General features: G+C 48.1%; 1 protein-coding gene and 1 long non-coding RNA gene across 11 annotated transcripts in view; one reads left to right on the top strand and one right to left on the bottom strand.

Moving 5' to 3' along the window:
- Nucleotides 1–21277, bottom strand: part of LOC134470802 (uncharacterized) — a 26103-nt gene that overhangs the window by 1192 nt on the left and 3634 nt on the right. The window lies entirely within an intron of this gene.
- Lhx6 (LIM homeobox 6) overlaps nucleotides 11392–21277 on the top strand; it is a 24125-nt gene continuing 14239 nt past the window's right edge. For 2 of the 10 annotated variants that reach the window (XM_063226984.1, XM_063227052.1), the window contains exons 1-4: nucleotides 11393–11627; nucleotides 12793–12864; nucleotides 13241–13423; nucleotides 13766–13887. In XM_063226984.1, coding sequence (XP_063083054.1) covers nucleotides 11544–11627; nucleotides 12793–12864; nucleotides 13241–13423; nucleotides 13766–13887 — 461 coding nt within the window. In that variant the 5' untranslated portion in view covers nucleotides 11393–11543. Of the gene's footprint in view, nucleotides 11628–11803; nucleotides 12472–12792; nucleotides 12865–13240; nucleotides 13424–13765; nucleotides 13888–21277 lie in introns of those variants that run through there. The other 8 variants (XM_063227042.1, XM_063226995.1, XM_063227031.1 and 5 more) reach the window with 7 other exon arrangements.

The following is a 21277-nucleotide window of genomic DNA, read 5'->3' as shown; positions in this document are numbered from 1 at the left end:
CATTTCAGCTTTAGAGAATAGGATCACATAAAAATAGATTTCTTGGGGCTGGGGCAACAGCATAGCACAACAGCTTAGCTCAACAGCATAAGCACCTGCCTTGCAAGCAGGCAGTCCTGAGTTCGATCCCCGGTACCGATAAAAGTTTAAAAAAAAAAAATAGATTTCTTAAATGTCATAAATCAGCCCCAGGTTTATGAAGCTAAGTTTTCTACAACCTTGTCCCTTGTTTAAGATAATGCGACAATCTCAAAGTCAGTAAATACATCTAATTTTTATACTACTGCATAAAAAGTATCAATTCTTGTCTTATAAGTTAAGTCCTAAACATTTGCTGTGTGTAGCCACTGTATTCCTAAAATCTGATTTGATTCCAATAATACACCCTTAACTTTGTTTTCTGCTCCTGTCCAGCCCTGAACAAGTACTGTCAATTTTACCTTCAGATTACATCTTAAGTCCAACTACTCTCCACATCCAACACTTAGTTTTGTTCAAGCCACCATCATCTTTTACCTGGACTGTTACAAAACCTTAATTATCTGTCTGTCTCTACTATTTCCACCTTATAGTCAATTTTGCACACAGAAGCTAGAGCAATTCTTTTAAAATGTCATGGTGCATGTCTGGTTGCAGCTACTCCGGGAGCTAAAGGAGGAAAATCCTCTAAGCCCAGAATTTTGTGATCAGCCTGGGCAACATAGCAAGATCTCATTTAAAAAAAAAAAAATTGGGTTATGTTAGCACACAATTCCAGCTGTTGGGAAGGCTGTGGCAAAAGGATCAAAAGTGGTGACCAGCCATAAAGAGTCTGTCTCAAAATAAGGCCCTGGATATAGCTTAGCACTTCTGGATTCAATCCCGGTACCAAACAAAAAAATCTTTAAATGCCACTTTCTTAATGGCTTTCCATTACACCTATAATTAAGCTCGAAGACCTACAAGGCCCTTAGCACCCATCTGATGCCATAGCCCTCTCCTTGTGCACTGCGCTGCAGCCACACTGGCCTTCCTGTTCCTTTCAAGGGTTTCACCTTCCCAGAATGCTTTAATTCACATTTCTATTCAAACATCAGTGATTCTAAGATGTCCCTGCCCTCCGTTTTAAACTATGATTTTGTCACTTCACAATACTTGCCTCCTGGGGTTCTAAATAGAATGTATCACTACTCAACATTATATATAAGCTAATTTTGTCTCCTTTCATAAGAACATAAATTGAATATAAGTGGTAACTATATCTTTGCTGTATCACCAGAATTTAAAGCACTGCCTGGTGTACAATACTCCATAAATACTTGCTGGATGAAATAGCAGAATGCAGCCAGGCGTGGTGGCTCACGCCTGAAATCCCAGCACTCGGAAGGCTGAGGCAGGAGGATCATTGTGAATTCGAGACCAGCCTGGGCTATAAAGTGAGCCCAACGCCAGCCTGAACTGCACAGTGAGACCCTGTCTCAAAAAGGCAAAAAAAAAAGAAAAGTCAGAATCCTAGTGTTTGGGAGTTCAAGGGTCTTGTGAGATCAACCTACATAGCCCATCATTGTGCAGATAGAAAAAATGGAAACCCAGAGAGGCAAAACGGTTTGGCCAGGACAATGTGGTTAATGGGTGCTGTGGTTTGGGTGCTTCCCTCATGTGTTGAAATCTAATCCCCGTTGTGAAGTATTAAGAGGATGAGGATAGAAACCTAACCACTGTGATGTTTATAGGTAAGACCTTTAGAAGGGGATTAAGGATAGATAAAAATCATCATTGTGGAATCCCCATGATTTATACTGATGGATTTGTAGAAGAGGAAGAGAGACCAGAGAACACACACACACACACACACACACACACACACACACACACACACCTGATTAATACCTGTTCATGGCTGTGTAATGTCTCAGATCTCTGACAGCAAGGAGGCTATCACTTTGTGCAGCCCCTCAACTTTGGATGAGCCTCCAACACTATGAGCCACAATAAACCTTTTTTTAAAAATAAATATCCTTCAGGCATGTTGTTATAGTATCAAAAACTAACATAATGAAAGAAGTTTAGATAAAAACCCCCTACAAACACCTATGCGGTATACATTGCTTTGGCAGACTGACCTGTGCTGTCTCTTTTTGTACAGTCTACAAGCAAGAAAGGCTTTTTACATTTGTAAGTGATCGCAGAAAAAAGTCAAAAGAATACTATTTTGTGACATATGAAAGTAATATGAAATTCAAATTTCAGGGTCCATAAATTAGGAAGTTTTATTAGAACACAGGCCCATGCATGTACAAATCTAAAATTATTTCCTCAGTGTAATGACATATTTGAGTAGTTACATAAAATATAGTGCACGAAGCCTAAAATGCATACTGTCTCTTCACAAAATTTGACAAGCTCTGCTCTGAAGTTTTCCATTACTGGAAACATCATTTTGAATCTCTGTGGTACTAAAAGATTCTAGTATTACTGCAGAAAATGAAAGCAGTAAAAAGGTGGCAAAATGATACATGAGCACGGTTTCTTATTCATGTCTCTGTCCCTTTATACATCTTTTGGGATAGGAAATTGGCTCTCCCAACCTAGCTTCACTACTGTAGTAAGTTGTAAATCCCTTCATTGTCTGTTGTGATTTGAACCAAAAATGTCCCCCAAAACTTTTATGTGTTCAGAAGTAGAGCTTTTGGAAGGTGACTAGATCATGAGCATGCTTAACTCGGGTGAGTTAATCTATTGATGAATTAATAGTTGAGGGGGCTGTTAAGAGTGGGGCCCAGCTGGAAGAAGCAGGCCCTTGAGGGTGTACCTGGAAGGGTACCCCTTGCCCTGGCTCTTCCCCTGTCTTTCTGTCTCTGTTGCCCTGTTGCCAAGACACACTGCCTTGCCGCAGACCCAGAAACCATGGAGCCAGCAGAAGACTATAGGCTGAAACCGTAAACTAAAATAAATCTTTCCTCTCTTAAATTGTTTTTCACAGGCATTTTGTCACAATCACGGGGACCTGATTAACATACTGTTCATGCAAGGAATCCAGACTCGTAAGAACTTTGGCATCTGATAGGCCCAAATTAGACTTCTCGCCCCAGTGTGTGAGCAATCAGTCAGGGTTCTTTCAGTGCATGTCCAACTGCCTTATGGCAGAAATTTTACTGGCTCTTGTAACTGAAAAGTCCAGGTGTTTCAATGACATGGCCAGGGTTCTCTCTCTTGATTGTGTTTTCCCCTGGGTTGCTTTCATTCTCAGAAAGGCTCTCCTTAGTAGTCTCTGGGGAAAGATTTGAATCCCAGATTTAAATTTTAAAAAGGGGGGGGGGGGCTGGGGATTTAGCTCAGCGGCATAAGCGCCTGTCTTGCAAGCAGGTAGTCGTGAGTTCGATCCCTGGTACCGATAAAAACGAAAAAGACCAAAAAAAAAAAAAAAAAAAAAAAAAAAAACAACCAAGAATCTGCCCCAGGACATGGCTCTGTATCTTCTTTCCTCTGCATTCAGTCTTTGGCTAGGATTACTGATTATACAGAATGGCATTTTATTTTGAATGTGCCCTGTGACCTTCCCAAGCTAAAAAATAATTTAAAATTTAGCCTTCCTATCCTGAAAACTAACCTCTCTCATTTGAGTTTTCTTGTGGGTGATCTCATAGGAAGGAAATGTATCCATCCTTCAGACATAGTATGGGCATCTGCCATGTGCCAGACTTGAAAGGTGTAAAGATCAAGCACAGTCACCACACACTGGCACCTGCTATGATAAAGGGAAGACTCAGGAACTATGAGGGACCACAGGGCAGGCATCTAATCCAGCTGGCCACAGCAGGTGAGGGCATAGATGATTTCCCGAAGGAAGTGACATCTGCAGTGAGCACTGAAAGGTATTAAAACATAAGCCAGGTCCAGGATTTAAGAAGAGCAAAGGAGGAAGAACACAAGAACCCTAAGGTAAGAGCCCTGAAGGTTTAATTATAAGAGGAATTGCAACGTTCCTGAAACCTATACCACAGGGTAAGCCAGGTTTATAAGGCATTCTACGATATGCATTTTCCTAAGCAGAATAACGGGTTGAATACAAGAGTATCTCCAAAAACCTCATCTTTGTACAAGATGTTCCTTCTACATAGAAATCCTTTTCTCCCTACTCCACCCAGCCATTCCTTTCACGGATACCTTCCTATTTATCCTCAAGGATTAACTCAAAACAGTTACTGCCTCTCTGCTCCTTGAATATCCAGTTCTGTTTCAGCATTTGTCACTATACAATCCCCTTATTTAAAAAATGATTCTGGGGGCTGGGGATTTAGCTCAGCGGCATAAGCGCCTGCCTTGCAAGCAGGCAGTTGTGAGTTCAATCCCTGGTACGGATAAAAAGGAAAAAGACCAAAAAAAAAAAAAAAAAAAGATTCTGACTGGAAATAAGATGAGCCTCAAGGGCAAGTTGCCTCCCAGAACACAAACAAGTCAACTGTGATCCCTCTCCCAGATGATATAAATCTTTTTTTAAATCCATTTTATTTCAAAGAGAAAAAAAAGTCAAAACACGTCAATCAGGGGGCAACAATGGTACATACATTACGCATTGTCATCCCCAAATCATTCACCCAGAGCACAGGACATCTGCATTCGGTTGTCTGAACAATAACAGCACAAATCTTTCCCTTCAGTGAACTCAGAAAAATCAGTAGTATAACTATCTTAACTATTTTTATACACATATATACATAAACATATACATATGTGCTTCAGTTTCTCACACTAGTGAGACAATACAATGTTTATACATATGAGTTTGATTTATTTCACCTATGATTATGGTCTCAACTTGCAATCATTTACCTATAATAATCTCTAGTTTATCCTTCTTTACGGCTGAGTAGTACTTTGTCGGATAAGAATATCACATCTTTATTATCCATTCTTCAGTAGATGGGCATTTAGGTTGGTTCCAAGATCTAGCTATTAAAAATTGTGCTGTTGTAAACATGTGTGCACATATATCGCTGTGGTATGATGTTTTTAATTCTTTTGGGAAGATACTGAGAAGGGAAACAGCTGAGTTGAATGAGACCTCTAGTGCTTGTTTTTTGAGGAATCTCCATACTGATTTCCACAGTAGGTGCACCAGTCTACACTCCCACCAACAGTGAAGAAGCGTTCGTTTTTCTCCACAGCCCCTCCAGCATTTGTTATTGGTTGATTTCTTGATAGTAACCATTCTTTCTGGGTGAAATAGAATCTCAGTGTTATTTTAAGCGGTATTAATCTTGTCTGCTGTGAAATCTCAGCACCTTCCATGGCCTCCACTGCCACATTACACTGAATTCCCTTTTCCAGTTCCAGCCTCAGTCTGAGTTAGAGATTCATATAAGCATTCATTTCTAGGCACTGCCACCTAAATTGAGCTCACTCACCCTCCTCATGTGCTCCTGTTTGCCATGGCTTTGAGAACAACCTAATGAAGAAAACAAAAACTAAAATTTAAAGCCAGGCATGGTGATGCATGCCTGTAATCCTGCCACTCAGGAGGCTGAGGATCACCATGAGCTCAAGACCAGCCTGGACCCTGTCTCAAAAAAAAAAAAAAAAAAACTTTGGAAACTTGGGAATTATTTTTGACATTTTCCACTTCCTAACTCCCCAAATCCAGTCTCTTAAATAATCTACTTTGTAAATTTATATATGGTGTTATATAGAATCATATATTAAAGTTGTATGTTATATAAAATTATAAGACTATATACACATATATTCCATGTATATTGTTAAATACCTTCTATATATAAATATGTGCAAATACATATGACTATATAGCATCCTCATATATGCAAAGTAGATTACTTAGGAGACTAGATATAGACTTAGATGGATATAAAGCTTTGTGGTATTTGATTATATACAACATAACAAAGTGGCATATAATCATCTTCTAACTATATTCTTTCTTTCCATCCTCCTCGTCCTGCAGCTACCTCACCATCTCTCCCTTAGATTATGTCAGTACTTTCAGGCCTCAGCACAGGACTCACAGCTTTCAAATCCGTCCTCCAGCCAATCGCTTAACTCAACTTTCCACCACACTCCCCACAACATTCCCATGTCATCTTCATGCTTAAAGGTTTTTGATGGCTCCTCACAGTTTATATTTCCAAGTTGAAGCTCCTTAGCATGCTATACAAGGCGTGTGTTAGCACAGCTATTTTTAAGTTTTTTCTACCCTCTGCTGGAAACAAGATCAATAGGGGAGACTTTGTTAGAATACTATGCTCACTGCAGAATTCTCTGAGGAGGGGATATCTGATCTCTGAAGTCCCCTACTTATCTAGAACCTTCTGTGTACGCATTACAGCCTCTTCTTAGTGATGACATGGTTTTGGGTGATGAAGAATTTACTGGATGCTGGTCCAGAGCCAAGTTCCTAATGCAAAAATGCATTTTGGTCTCTTGGGATCATCCCAGCACTTGTAAATAGGTTCTCCATTGATGCCCATTTTAGGATGGAGGAAACGAAGGTTCCTAGTGCTTGTCGCCTGCCTGAGAGCCCAGAGCCAGAGTGTAATAGAGTCAGGCTAACAACTCAGGCTACCAGAAGCCTTAACACAGTGCCATGCTACATTGGCAGAGAACAGGATGCTGCTTCCTATGGAGCAGTTGGCATTCAAACCCAAGCTTTTAAGTCGAATCCAAACTCCCCAGTGCACTATTCAGCCCTCTATCCTTCCCCAGCCTAATGCTGCTCTAGCAGTTACTGGGTCATCCTAATCCGACTCCCCTTCAGTTTTGCCCTGCCTCACACGACATCCTCCAAAAATGGTCCTGGTAGGTCACCTTCTCTAGGATTCCTTACCTGGTAATCTACCTGTGAGCCAGGTTAAGTACCCTTCTTTTTTTCTGTTGCACCCACTATAGCACCTGTCACTTCACACTGCTGTGCTGGCTTTTCTTTTTCAATAGGCTGTGGGCTTCTTGTGGCAGGGACCAGGGCAGCTTCTTCTGTGTTTCCTGTACCTAGCATAGAACTTGGTATGCAGCAAACATTTCAATAATGTCTCCTGATAAATGAATGTCTGCTAATGTCAGTGGCTGTCCAAACTGGAGGAAGAATTGAGGTGACTACAATCGTACACATTTGCAATATACTGGGAGGTTCAAAAAGCCCATTCAGATTGATCACATTTGTGCCTCTAAGGTTGACATTGTCCCCGAAGCTGAGGAAACTGACATTCTGATTACTTAAATGACCTTTCCACTTTCACTCAACCAGGAAGTGACTGGACGGGGATATGATCACAGGTCTCTCTAACTCCAAAGCTCTGCCCATCACTTCGCAGAGCATCTGATTCAAACAACACACGTTGTACCACCAAGAATACTTTGACCAGGAGAAGTAAATTGCTGGCCTTGGGTCATGCAGTTTGTTCCCTACTCTGTGCTTTTTCCTCAAACAGGAAGTGCCCAGGAAAGTGACAAGGTGAGAATAGGGTCCTGAGCTCAGGAGGGGGGTGCTGCTGGTATCTCTTCCCATTTGCTCCCTCCCTATTTGTCACAACCGGGTTGTTTAAATTTTGTATTTAGTATTTACTCTGAAATGGCTTTCATCTGATTTCTCCCTTGCTCACCAATTTAGCTGTCAGAGTAAATAAATGTGAAGCTGAGTCTCCAGCCTCTCCCAGCTCACATTACCTTCCTAGAATTACTCCCCGGCGGGGTGGAACCTCTGCTGGGGGCCTCCCACAGAATTATCCAGTTACTAATGAAGCCTCTTTTCAAACCCAAACCTTAGACAGAGACTCAGGTGGGGGAGGATGTCAACCCCCCCCCCAACCCTGGGCCAGATGACCATATCTTGTTTAGTGATTAGAAAGAAAACTAAAGTGAGAACTAGATGACATTATACATGCTGGGTGCTAATGAAAGCTCCAGGAATGGAGTCAGCACTTCTAAAAATATTCGTTTTGAAAATATAATTCATTGTCACTCCACCCGAGAGGTCAATATTGTTATCCTCACTTTGCAAGTAGGGAAACCAGACTCACAGAAGCAAAGTGACCTGCCCTTAGTCTTCCAAAGGAAAAGATCCAGTATCCTGATGGGACGCACTAAATTCGCTAATCCTAATTTTTCCAAGCTTACTCTTATCTAGACTCTTTTTGCTGCTGAAGTCTTGGGTCATTGGAAGAGAGATTTCTTGACCAAAATGATTTCACTTCTATCCTCTTTGGAGTCAGGGAAGTCATGGCTAGCATGATGAATGTGCAGCTTCACTAAATGAGTTACGAAAATTTTGATAGGTTGATTTATGCTCTGTCTTGCTCACAAAGAATTTGCAGTGGTACCCAGTAGTACCCTATTGGAAAACTTGACTTGTTCCTGCCTCTGATGATGGCTAGTATTTATCGGCTGCTTACTATGAATCAGGCACAGTTCTGAACTCTTATACATGAATCACTGGCATCAACTTTACAATTAGGATTAAGGTTAGGCATAGGAGATAGACTGTCCGATTATCCCACTTCACAGGTGAGAAATCCAAGTCTAAATGACTAACTGAACAACTTGCCGAGGGTTAACCAAGTAATAAGAGGCTAGGCCAAGATTGATACCCGGGCAGTTTAGCCCCCGTGTCCTTTGCTTCACCACTGAGTTTAATACATGTCCTTTCAGTTTTGATTTTTTGAGTAATTAATCAGGACTCAGGATTACAATTGCATAGCAGGTAAGAGTTTGGATTCAGAGTCTGAGTGCCAGAGCTTGAAATGGGAGCGCCTATAGCTTTTTCCTCAACTGTAAAATAAGAACAGTAACTCAAATGTGGTAGGGCACACCTGTAATACTAGCTACTCAGTAGGCTGAGGCAAGATTGCAAGTTGGAGGCCAGGTTGAACAACATAGTGAGACCTTGTATCAAAACTTAAAAGAAATATAAAAGGTTGCTGGTATAGCAAAGCAGTAGCACTTCTAGGTCATTACCAGGGGTGAGCTAAATAACAATATAACCTTCTTTGTAAGGTTGCTATGAGGATTAAAGAGGGTAATGCAGGTAAAACAGTCCCTGGTATATAAATACTTAATAAATGGTGATTATATTGTTATTATCACCCCAGAAGCACATGCTTCCCTTTCCTTTTCATCATACTGCAACAGCTTGTTTGTTGAGGCTTTGAAGTTTTGCCAGCATACTTTCTTCTGTCCCTTGACATATCCCCAAACCTATCCAGATTTCACCTGCTCTTTAGTTTTAGCTCAAGCCTCCTCCTCCTCCTCCTCTTCCTCCTCCTCCTCCTCTTCTCTTCTCTTGCTTAGGAAGTTTGGCAGCGCCAGTGTTCTCTATGCCCTTTTTATTTCCTGGAGTCCTTCGGCCAATATAAGTGCAACATCATATGTTGACCTCCTGACTTCCCTCTCAACTCAGAGGGGCAGAAGAGAAGGAATAAAGGAAGTTCTGTAGTTATTCCCATTTTCCAGATGACAAACTGGCCTAACATGGTTACGTGTGTGGCCTGGAAATCAAAAGTCTGAGCTCTGACATGGGATGAGTCTTGCTTTGAGTTCTTGCCTCTGGCAATTATTACCATCTGGCACCAGTTTGAATGCATCAAATGATTTCTCCGAACCTCAGTTTCTTTGTCAGAAAAACAGGTGTCACAAGAGATGCTGCCTCGTTATCATGAATAACTTTCCCGGCCTCATTATTGTGAAAAGAAAAATGAGATCATGATTGTAAAATGCTTGGCACAGATTAAAGTACTCAGGAATGGTAACTAGAATTATCACGTAAAAGAGATGTTTGAGGAGGAGGGTGCCATTCATCTTTGGTCATGTTTGGCAGTGCAAGTGTATGTGTGTACACCTGTATGTGCACACGTACACCTTATCCACTTCCATGTTGCAACCTGTTCTCTAAAAGATTTATGATTCAGAAATCTTTTTATCTCAGTTTCTGTGTTAGAGCAATAAATTACTGAAATGCAGAGGCTGGAAGATGCCATACTCTTGGGCTGGGATGATTTCAGTGTAAAGGAATAGATGTTTGTATCTTTGGAGGTTATGGGCATGAGTCTCTTGTACTGCATAGGTATGCAAACCTCCTCATCTGCCTAAACAGTTGGGATGTGCCTCTGTATGTGTAGACTGAGACCGGAACTCTTGGAAACCCCACATGTGCATACATGTGTACCATTTCTGATTATGAATGAAAGTCCTGCGATCTGTGTATATATTTGGGGGTCACCGAGTGAAGGATATGAGGTGATACAGGGTGTATGGGAGTCCTTGATCTCTTGAGGATGGATATGTGTAAAACTGTAAGAACATCTGTAAATGAGGGCAATTGTGGAGGTGATGGTGTCTGTGATAGGGTGCCAGGAGTTGTCTTGCTGCCTGTAGGGCTTGATCTGAGTCTGGTTGTGTGCATTTGCTTTTAGATGATGTATATTTACACACCTCTTTAGGCGCAGTTTGTGTGTGGAGGAGGACTGAGGCTGTAAATGTCCTCTGTGTCCGTAGGCCACAGGGCATCAGTGTGTAGGATTGTCATTGAGTCTGAGGGTTCTGTTTCTGTGTGTCTTCTTTCTAAATGCCTGAGCCCCTCTGCTCTCCCCAAGATCTAATCATCAGTAAAACTCTAGAGAAATGAGCATTGGACTTTGTGGCTGAGTAAATCCTGAGAGGAAGGGGAATGTCCCAAGCAATCCTTTGGAAGAGAATTGAGAGGATCTACCCTGGATTCCCACTAGCATCCACCAAGCCCAATGCCATTCAGTTCTTCGGAGCTGGTGGTTTCTCTGGCCATTGTGGAGTAGAAGTTATTTGCACCTTAGGGTATGTGTGGGTGCCTCCTTACTGGTTAAATGATTCGGGCAGGTCATCACGCACATCAGGATCTACACAAATGTGTCTGGCACGGGCGTTCCTATGGAATCCAGCTCCAGGGCTGGAATCACCATGGGTCAACCTTGTATCTGTGAGTAGAACTGTATCTGAAGACCGGGGTGCCTCTTGAGGGAGCGGCGGTAGGGAGGGCTATTGTGGATGTGTGGCCCTCAGCGTCTTTGTACCTTAGAGTGTCTTGGAGTCTGTCAACAGCTCAGAGTGTCTGTGTGTCTCTGTGTTTGCGTGTGCATGTCTCTGGGTCTCTGCCTCGTTGTGTGTGTCTTGCTCTTCCTTGGCGGGGAGGGGATTGGTCACGCATGACTCATCTTGAACCGAGCGGGGCTCCAGCGGCAGGGCGGCTGCCGCCGCAGCTGGAGGGGGAGGAGGAGGACGAGGAGGAGGGAGAAGAGGAGGAGGACTACCAGGAGGGGGAGGAGGCGAAGGAGAAGGAGGGGACAGGGGCCTCTCCAAGTTTGTCGGGACCTTCTTCGGAGGCAGCGGCGCCGGCAGCCTGGGAGGCCGGGGCTGCGCGCGGGCCGGGGGCGGGGGCTGGGGCTGGGGCCGGGCCCGGGGCCGCGGGGCCGGCGCCTCCGCGCTGCTCCTGCTCCTGCTCCTGCTCCTGCTGCTGCCTCTGCTCCGGCTGCGGCCGGGGCCCCCCTCCGCGCCGCGCGCCCGCCGAGCCCGCCGCTCCCGGGCCCATGTACTGGAAGCATGAGAACGCGGCCCCGGCGCTGCCCGAGGGCTGCCGGCTGCCGGCCGAAGGCGGCCCGGCCACCGACCAGGTGAGCGGGCGAACGGGCGAGCGGGAGCGCTGCCGGGCCCGGGCCGGGACCAGCCGAGCCGGGCCGGGCCGGCGGCGGGCGGCGGCGGGGAGGAGGAGTGCGGGATGCGCCCGCGAGTGTGTGTCTGTGAGCGTGCGAGCGCGCGCGAGCGCGGGGGGGGGGGTCGCGGAAAGCGGGAACACATTATGCAAATGTTGGAGGAATTTCTCAAAAAGCGATTTAGCAAAGACACAGGCGAATCAAGAGGAGGCGAGGCCGGTATTGTCCGTCTGAATAGGCGCTGATAGCGCCGATGCACCGGGGGTTGTGCGGGCGCAACGCTGAGAATCCCGACGCGGGGCCGGTCCCGGGTGCGCCGAGGGGCTGGAGGGTGCTTTTTCCTCCTCCTGAAGGCCTCTCTTTTCTCTTTTTGGTTTGGTTTAACCCCCCCAACCTCGCTCCCTTTGACTCCGAGGTTCCCTCGGACCGGCCCTCCAAAGGCGCCTGAATCCGTGTCACTGTCGCCGCTTCAATTTCGCGGCACGAGTCGGGCGGGCGGGCCGAAGCTCTCGGCGCTCCGGGTTTTATTTTTCTCAGCCACCACCACCACCACTACCACCACCCCCATCTCCTTTTTATTTTCTTTCTTTCCCTCTTTTCTCCTTTTTGCATTTTGTGCCGAGAGGAGAAGGGAGCGAGGAAGGGGGGTGGGTGGAGAGAGAAAAAATTCGATTTTTAATTACTACCATTAAAAAATCAAATTTGCAATTCTTTGGGCGGCCTGATGGATCTCACTGATTGACAGTTGGAATTGACACTCTGGCTACCTCTTATCTTGGGCATTCACGACAATTTCTAATTGCAGGTAGTTTGTGTGTGTGCGCGTGTTTTTTTTCCCCCCTCGGAGGCTTGGATTGCAAGGGAACTAAGCGATTACTTCAAGAGCCACGGGTTAAGTGCAGGGAGAGGGGGAGAGAGAGGGAAAAAATCCAATCCAAATTCAAATTGCTTCATTAGAGAGACACCGCTTTTGTGGGGAAGGGCTTTAAATGCCCACTACAAAGTTAGGACTCATTGTTCGGCGCCGGTTTATATAACAGGCGCGGGGAGGCGCTGGGCTCAGGCTGCGCGGAGCCAGTTCTGCAGCCGCCGCCGCCGCCTGCATTCCCTACCCCACCTCCCCCAGGTGATGGCCCAGCCAGGGTCCGGCTGCAAAGCGACCACCCGCTGTCTTGAAGGGACCGCGCCGCCAGCCATGGTGAGTCCGCTCGGCTCTGCCTTCGGCCCTTGGTCCCTCAAAAGCCCGGCTCTGGGCACCTGGCCCCGTTTTCTGGCCACGAACCGCTTCCCGGTGCGCTGGGGAACACAGTGGGGGCGCCGCCTCTCTCTGAGCCTGGGTTTTCCGGCCGGAAATGTGGGCTTTGACGCTCTCCGCACCCCGGACTCAAGTGTTAAGAGTTGGGGCCGTCCCTTCCTTTCCAGCAGGCCCTTCCATTCCAGTCCTCCAGCCTAAAGCGCGAAAACCCAAGCAGATTTCGTTGTTAGTTGATGCGCACGCGAGCTAGACTTCCCTGGAAGGCAAGGGCAGCTGTGGGCGCCTGGCTCAGGGCTGTGCGGTCTCTTCCCCACTGCAGGCGCAGTCGGACGCCGAGGCGCTGGCAGGCTCTCTGGACAAGGACGAGGGTCGGGCCTCCCCATGTACGCCCAGCACACCATCTGTGTGCTCACCGCCCTCTGCCGCCTCCTCCGTGCCGTCTGCCGGCAAGAACATCTGCTCCAGTTGCGGCCTTGAGATCCTAGACCGGTATCTGCTCAAGGTGAGTCAGGGTAGGTGTTGGCAGGTGTGGGTTGCAGCCCAGGGGACCCCAGGGAAACAATTTGGGTGCCGGGTTCTTGTAATTCCAAATACGGGTTCGGCAGCTGTCCGATTTTGTGGTTTTGGGTAACCCTTAGGGTCTCTGCACAGGGCTCCCTCAGAAGAAATGGAAAGCATGTATTTCCACGTCCCTGCACCTCAGTATTAGGGAAGAAACATAAGGGAGTCACACGAACCCTCTGAGCTTCAGCGTCTGTCTGTCTGCAAAAGAGGCTGGGGAGGCTGGAGCCAGGCAATAAAGAGCCCTATGCTAAGCTGACCCCCATTTCCCCCTCCTCCCCAGGTCAACAACCTCATCTGGCACGTGCGATGCCTTGAGTGCTCCGTGTGTCGCACGTCGCTGAGGCAGCAGAACAGCTGCTACATCAAGAACAAGGAAATCTTCTGCAAGATGGACTACTTCAGGTAGGCTGCGGCCCCTGGGCCAGCAGTGCTGCTGCAGTCAGGCCCCGGGTGCACACCCAGGCCACTTTTACTGCCCTCTCAGACTGGAGTCTTGTGCTCGAGAGTGCACTCCTGGAGCACGGTACCCACCCAGACCCGGTGGCTCTCAGCATCATGAATCCAAGGCTCCAGATCACGCTGCCTGGAGATCTGCCTCCGGTTCCCACAGCCCACTGGGTTTGGGTCGTGTCTCTGACTCCGTCTTGGGTGTTGCTGGAGTCTCAGGTTCCATTTCTGACCTCAACCTCTGCGGTTGAGTTCTGATATGTGGGACTCTGGCTGGACCCGCTTGGATCCCAGGCATCTTCTAACTGCATCTCCAGTGCCCTCTGGGTCTGGTTGCAACCCTTCCAGAACTGCAGTAGTGTCTCTGGAGGGATCCTGAGCTGAAGCCCGACTCTCCTTACTCAGGCTCTGACACCGGCTCTGCTCCAGGTTCCAATCCGTCTAGCCCCAAAACACCAGAGCGACATTCATCTCAATCCTAGTTCATGTGCAAGGGTTCATCCTAATCCCCAGTCTTGGTCTTCGGCTCTGCCTCAGTTCATGCCTGGGTTGTTGGAATGTCCCATTTCAAGTCTGAGGTCTTGCCCTCATCCAAAGCACCTGTTCCAGGCCCATCTCCTCCATTGTTTCCAGTCCATCTTCAGCCTTTCCTAGGTCTAGGCTCTGCTTTGGGCCTCTAGGACGTGAAGGCAGAGAAGCAGGCCCCTCAGCCTTGAGAGCCTGAGTAGGATCACCTCGGGGGGCCACACTCTTCCCACTGCAGTGTCCCGCATACTGGCAGCTCACAGTCACTGCCAAGTAGCATCCTCTTCCCAAAGCATCTCAGACTCTTGTGAGTGCCTCACCTCTCCCAACGCAGCCCCAGTTTGACTAGGTCATGTGGTCAAGGTCACTATAGTGTCCAGGGCCCAGCAGCATTCCATCCTATCTTGCAGGGAAGCAGGAACCATGAGTCTTAGAAAAATGAGGTTGAATTGGTTCCTGGGAGCGATGCTTGCTCCCAAATATTTTCTTAGGAAGTGGAGAAAGCTGCTATCCCTATAGTCCATCCTTCCAACCCACATACATCCTTTCTTTCCCTTGGGAGAAGTCATGGTTTCAGTCTTTCTGGGAAGACCCCAACCCCAAAAAGAGCTTCTGAGAATGGGGAATGTGGTGGATTGCAATGCCCCCCCCCCTTGCTCCCTGCTCCCTGGATACTGAAACTCCAGGAACGCTGAAGGAGACCTTGAGCCTAGGGGTATGTTGGAAGCATTTGAGGCAGGGGTTCCCTGAGGAAACCGAAAGACGCATGGTTATAGAGGCTCTTCCTTCAGCTGGGGGTGGTACGGGGGTGGGAATGCTTTAGCAGGTGACCTAGGACTCCTGATGCAAGGAGTATGGGTGTCTGTATTGTCTGGAATCCATGAAGTAGTGCTGGGAAGTATCTGAGTAGGGTCAGGCATTTGTGGATAGCATGTGGGGTTTTTATACACAAACATTTGTTTTTTAGTCCATGTGTGTATATAGGCAGTGTGGTGTCTATATGTGAATGTTGAGACTTGGTGAATATGTACATATATGTATGTGTGTGTATGCAAGGCAGTCAGAGCAGGGTCTTATCTGGATAAGGATCTGGAGGTGGGAGGGTGAGGTGGGATGAGAGGATTCTGAAGCCCACTCACTCTCCACACCCATCTTCTCCTCGGAGGGAGCATTCCTGCTAAGGCACTCCACCCAGCACTGAGGGAAGAAGGGTGAGGAGTGGTGTGCTGTGAATGTGCTGCTGTGTCTGCTGTGTGTGATATGTGACCAGAAAGTGACATCTCCTCCCACTGTCCCATCTGACTGTTGATTTGGTCCAGGCAGGAAATGGAGGTTAGAGTCACTGTCTAGCACCTCCCTGATCTAAGCTTGATTTCAGTTGGGGGGGGGGAACCAGCTGCTGCTTTGGAGTCCCCTAGATTCATCAGCTACCAGGGAGCATAAGGAACCCAACAGGAAGGTGGCTAGGCCCTCCCTGTGACAACAGGTCTTGAAGCCTTACTCCTTGCTTGAATTTCTTTCCTGCTTTTCCAGCCCTAGTTTATGCCTGTGCCAGACTGAGCCTCCTTGGTGCAGTGTTTTACCAGACCTTTTAGGACTAGCCAAAACTAGGGCCTTGATCTCATCATTCAGAGCCTCCACTCCGGCCCTGCCCCACTGCAGTGAGGTGAAGGGTGGTGTGTGCAGCCTTTGTGAGGAAAGGCAGGAGACTGAGTTCTGCAAGGCCAGTTGTGACCTTGGGCATGTCACCGAATCTCTCTGCCCTGTTTTCCTCTTCTAAGATTGTTTTCTTGAGCTGCCAGAGAGGCCACAGAGGGAATGTCTTCACAAAAGCACTGTAAGTAACAGTGGCTACCAGTTCTTCAATTACCAATATTGTCATCATTGTGATAAGGGGGGCCAGGGGGCTCAGGTCCATGATGAACGCTAACCCTTTTCCAGTGAAGAGCCCCCAAAGCAAAATTAAAGCAAATTTTTTTGGATAAGAAACTAGAGGGAATAAAAGCTCACATTCTCTGGGATGTGGGTAGAACTGTTGCTTTTCTAAACATTTTTCCTCCTGCCAGGTCTCTCTTGGTAGGCATAACCCATCTCTGGCAGTCCCACCTGTATAAGAAATAATAAAATCCACAAAAAAGAGAAAGAAAAAGCCAGCAGACTGCCAGTCAAGGACGGCAGTCTGCACTGAGCACGCGGCAAGGGCTGCTGTGAGGAAGCCTTTCCTAGAGAAGGTTGAACATCTCCTCTCAAGAGCTGGTGCGTGAGATTGTCTGGGACTCCTTCCTGAATGTGGGGTTAAGCAAATGTGGGGTGGTGGGATGTGGACTAGAGCACTCTTCTCAGAGAGGGGCCGAGATCTTTCCAGGATAGTGGAGAGTAAGGAGGAATGCAGTGGCCAAGGCTCCACAAAGAGGCCACTTGGACACCCGATGGTCCTCTACACTTGATCTTGTCTGGACAGGGTAGGAGTTCTCCTAGATTGTGTCCCCTGTCTTGGTCCTCCAGAACACTGTCTTGTGGATCTTCCTTGAGTCTTCGTTGGCAAAGCCCGCACTGGTGACTCAGAAACTAGAGATTAGGAAGGAATTCCAAGTGTGCCAGGGAGGCAAGCGGCAGAACACGGGCAGATTCAAGGCCCAGTGCTGCCCAGTGCTGTTCGTTCTTGTCTCATTTGTGTGTGTGTGTGGTGGGGGTTGATTTTTCACTGGCTCTGTGTCCTTGGTCAGGTCTCTGGACCTCTCTGCCTCACTGTCTCCAATTCACTGTCCAAATAGGACCTTATAGGATTCAACCTGATTCAACCTCACTTACCTCCCTTTACCTCTCACTACCTCTCAGAAAAATATTTTCTGAGAATCTTTACCGGAAAACAAAATAATAACAACAGGGAAAAATAATAGGGTTTTAAATTTCTTCACTTTTCTGTTGGGACTTATTTGTTTGTTTCACAAAGTAAAGAAAACTCTGAGAGACAAACAGTATTTGGGGCCACTCGTATTTCCACGGGCAGTAGCAGTCACAATCCTATTTTCTAGCCCCTCTTGTCCTCCTACCTGCACAAATAGGGCATGGCTAGCTCAGTTTCCTGGGACATCATTCCTATTAGATCGTTGGGGAGACCCATGTCTGGGGAAGGTAGGAAGAGATGTGATCAGGGTCACAGGATGAGTAAGAGCATGGAAGAGGGGCAGGGCAAGAGTGAGGTTATCTATCATCAGAATATATGGAGTTCTGTATGCCAGGAACTGTGCTAATTGTTTACTGCTTTGTCTTACTTAATCCTCAGCTTCACCTTGTGAACAGAATAGCTCATAATCTGAGGGGAAACTGAGGCCTAAAGGGTCAGATTATACAGCTAGCAAATGGTAGAGGCCATGGACACCTAACTCCATGGACTTCCCCACAGTCTTCTACATGAAGGACATGTTAGCCATCTCTGTGCACTGGGGGACCTATGGAATGGCAAAGGCCTCTCTTGGCTTGCTAGTCCCCACTTCCAATCTAGTTCCCAAGGCTTTACATAGGGACCAATCCTGGGTGACCCCGGGAGTCCTGGAGGAGCATCCTGCTCAGGCTGGAAACTAGAGCAACTTTGCCAAGATCAAATAGCTTTAGTCTCTCTTGCCTTCTGACAGTGGCACAGGATGAAAAAGGGTTAACTGCCCCCCTCCTTGTGTTCATGGGGGTAGGGCACCTTGAGTGCTGAGGTCTGAAGTTCCAATTCCCTGCTTGGTCCTCTGGACCTAGAGGAGGCCCTCACCTTCCCTAGCCTTCACCTAGAGCCCATAAGCTGTTGGGCTCTCGTTGAACTCCGGAGGGAGAACTGTATCATCTAAAGTGAGTGCCCTGGGCAGGTGGAGAGCCTGCTAGCAGCCCCCTACCGCGGTGGAGGTGGGGGTAGCAGCCTCCAGCTGTTGGGGGACAGATGTTGGAGGAAAAGGAGAGGGGAGCTGAAAGGGTGGGGCCTCAGGCCGAGACCTCCGGGGAGCTGGCCGCTTTAACCTCTTAATTGCTGGTTCTAGCTTTTTCTGGCTTCTTCCCCTAAGGGTTTGGCTAGAAGGGAAGAAACACAAGGAACAGAAAAAGCTCCACCTCCAACACTCCTTGTTCGCTGCATAGAATCTCTCTAAGGCCATCCATCCAATGAGCATCTGGAGCCCCAAACAAGCGAATTGCAGTCTGAGTTTCAGTGCCTTGGCTCAACAGCCTGCTAACATTCGTGCTCCCACTCTGAGCTTTGGCTTCTTCGTGTAGAAAAGGAGTAGCTTAATGAATGAGGGAAGGGGTCTTAGTGAAACTCCGATGGGCTCATTCATGCGACAAGTAATTACTGAGCGTCTGCTAGGCATCCAAGGGAAGTAAACCTGGAAAGCGAGCCGCGCTGGGCAAGGGCGCACAGCTCTCGCTGCACAAACCGCGAGTATCTAGATCGCTGTGAGGACGGAGGGCTTGGCGGTGCGCGAAGCCTACGCTGCTCCTTTTTGCGGTAGCTGAGACGCGCGGCAGCGGTTGGACACTTCTCCGTCTCTAAAGCACCTCGGTCCTTCTCGTCTTTACCTCCTGCGACCGGGTCCCAGGGAAGAGCGTTGCAGGTTTAGAACTCACGGCAAGCCTGAGATAGCAGCAGCAGCGTCCCCTAAACCTTTTAGCGCTCTGATCACAGCTCCCGAACACCCATTTCTTGAAGTTTCGTTGTCTGCGCCGCCCATTTCGCTGCTTCCGGATTAGGGCAGCTCGAATCTCGCAGTCCGCCTGGGAAGAAGTCTGTCAGTGTTAGAGCCTCGATCGGAAGCCTCTTCGTCCCTTTTGTTCGTGCTTAGACCCCTTTTCCGCGTGGCCCACACATTGCAGAAGCGTCCCTAACTCTTCCCATCACACATAGAGACCACCCGGTCACCACTCCAAGGATCCTGCGCGAGGGTTATTTCGTTGATTGGGTCGAGTCACGGCAAATTCCGAGAGAATCTATGGCCGGGACAGCTCCTGGACCTTTTGGGCTAAAAATTTTGCTGATGAGTCTCTCGGCGGTATCCGCTTAGGAGCAACGGTCTGGGGGCGCTGTAGTTGCCCTGCGCTGGTGCAGTGTGGTCTCGAGGTCTGGGACTAGCAGGGCAGGAAGACCAAGCGCGCGCAGGGAGATTCGGTGGCGGAGGACGAGGAATCCCACCCAGCCGACGCGAGGAGCAGAACGGCGCGTTCTGGCGCAGCAAAGAGGTCACCGGCGCCGCGTAAAGCTCACACCGTCGGGAGGTTCTGCTGCTTTCACGCTCCCTGCCGCTGAAGTCTGTTCTCCTGTCCTCTAGGGAATGCACTTCCCGCCTCTTGAGGCGCCTGCCCCCGGGCCCAGTCCCACGCGCGGGAATTCTCAGAATCCACGCCTCGCACCCCATAGCGTCTGAATCAGAAGATCAGACCAGGCGCCCTTCTTGTTCTTGCTTCTAGGTTCCCAGGTCGCCTCATAACCAGACTGGGTTCTAGGTCTGTTAGGAACCTCAACCCTGGCCGCATCCTGGCCGCATCCTGTGCGGTCATTGGCAGTATCTGAACCACCAGTCCCACGTGTGAAAAATTGGTTAGTCTCAGAGTCGCTACCTTACACGGTCTTGACAATGCCAGGGTATCCAAACAGGGCGTTGTGCCCGAGACCCCACCACCACCCGCAAGAAGGGCTCTTCGCTCTTCTTCCCCAAGCACAAATAATGGAAAGAAAGTCAGCCTTGCCTCGGAGACCAGAGTGTGTACCTCATCCGCACGCCACTAGTTGGGTGGCAGAGCCCGGAGGCTGGTCCCACGGTGAGGAGGTTGGGATCGGCAACGTGACTTGATCCTTACTGCAGGATTAGGAACAAAGTCCATAGGCAAGCTGAGCTCTCTCAGGAGAAGCGGTTGGTTTCTGAGGTCTGGAGCCGTCCCTGCTGAGCGGCTTGAGGAAACTCATCCAGAGGGCGGTGGCTGTGGGGAACGAGCACCCTCGCTCGCCGCTGGAGCTGTCTGAGGCCACCGCAATCTTGCACTCCGTAATAAGCAACATTTTTATCAACCATCGACTGCTTGAACTTTCCAAAGAAGGCAGGCTGTAACCAGAGAGGTTTTGCTAGGCTGTTTCCTCCAGCTACACACAGATTTTTCCTAATGCTTCTCTGAGTGGAAGGGCGTCATTCTTGGACACGTAGAGGCAAATCTTGGTCTGCTGTCCCCCTCAGGAATGCTTAGGATAAACCACCGGGAAAGCCAAGGACCCAGCCATTAACAAAACCAATATGATCAATGCTAAGAGGGTGGTGGGTCTCTGGCTGACATGTCCTGGAAAGGAACTGGTCTGGGAAAAGAGCTGGAGGTGGAAAGTGCTTCAGAGGAAGCCTTAGAGACATGGGACTGATCTTCCATTGTGGCTGACAGGGACTCAGGCTTGGATTTGGGGGTGGGGAAGATTTTGAAGAAGGTCAGGAAAGAGATGAGCTTGAAAATGATGCATCTTGTAAGCCTTGGATGAGATTCTGAGGGGAAAGCAGAGCTACCAAAGAATGTAGTAGGCTGTACAGAGGATTCCAATGTGCATGTTGGGCACTTCTGTGACTGCGGGGTAGAGGATGAGGTGGCAGGGCAAGATTGGAAACTAGAGAGACTGGCAGATCGGGCTGCCTGATGGGAATGTGGTCTAAGAGGCAGAGTGGCAGTGGAGACGGAGTGGAGGAGATGAATCTCAGAGATCTTAGGACACAGAATCCTGAGGATTGAATGTGGAGTTTTGAAGAGGGAAGGGTATATGATTTAGTGGTAGTGATGGCATCGATCCCTGATCTAGAGAATACAAGGGAGG

Source organism: Cavia porcellus, unplaced genomic scaffold (assembly GCF_034190915.1).
Source record: "Cavia porcellus strain 051 isolate PalLab524CR breed Dunkin Hartley unplaced genomic scaffold, mCavPor4.1 scaffold_1, whole genome shotgun sequence".
Taxonomy (NCBI): Eukaryota; Metazoa; Chordata; class Mammalia; order Rodentia; family Caviidae; genus Cavia; species Cavia porcellus.
Note: the sequence above shows the minus strand (reverse complement) of the source record. Positions and strands in the feature narration are given on the sequence as shown.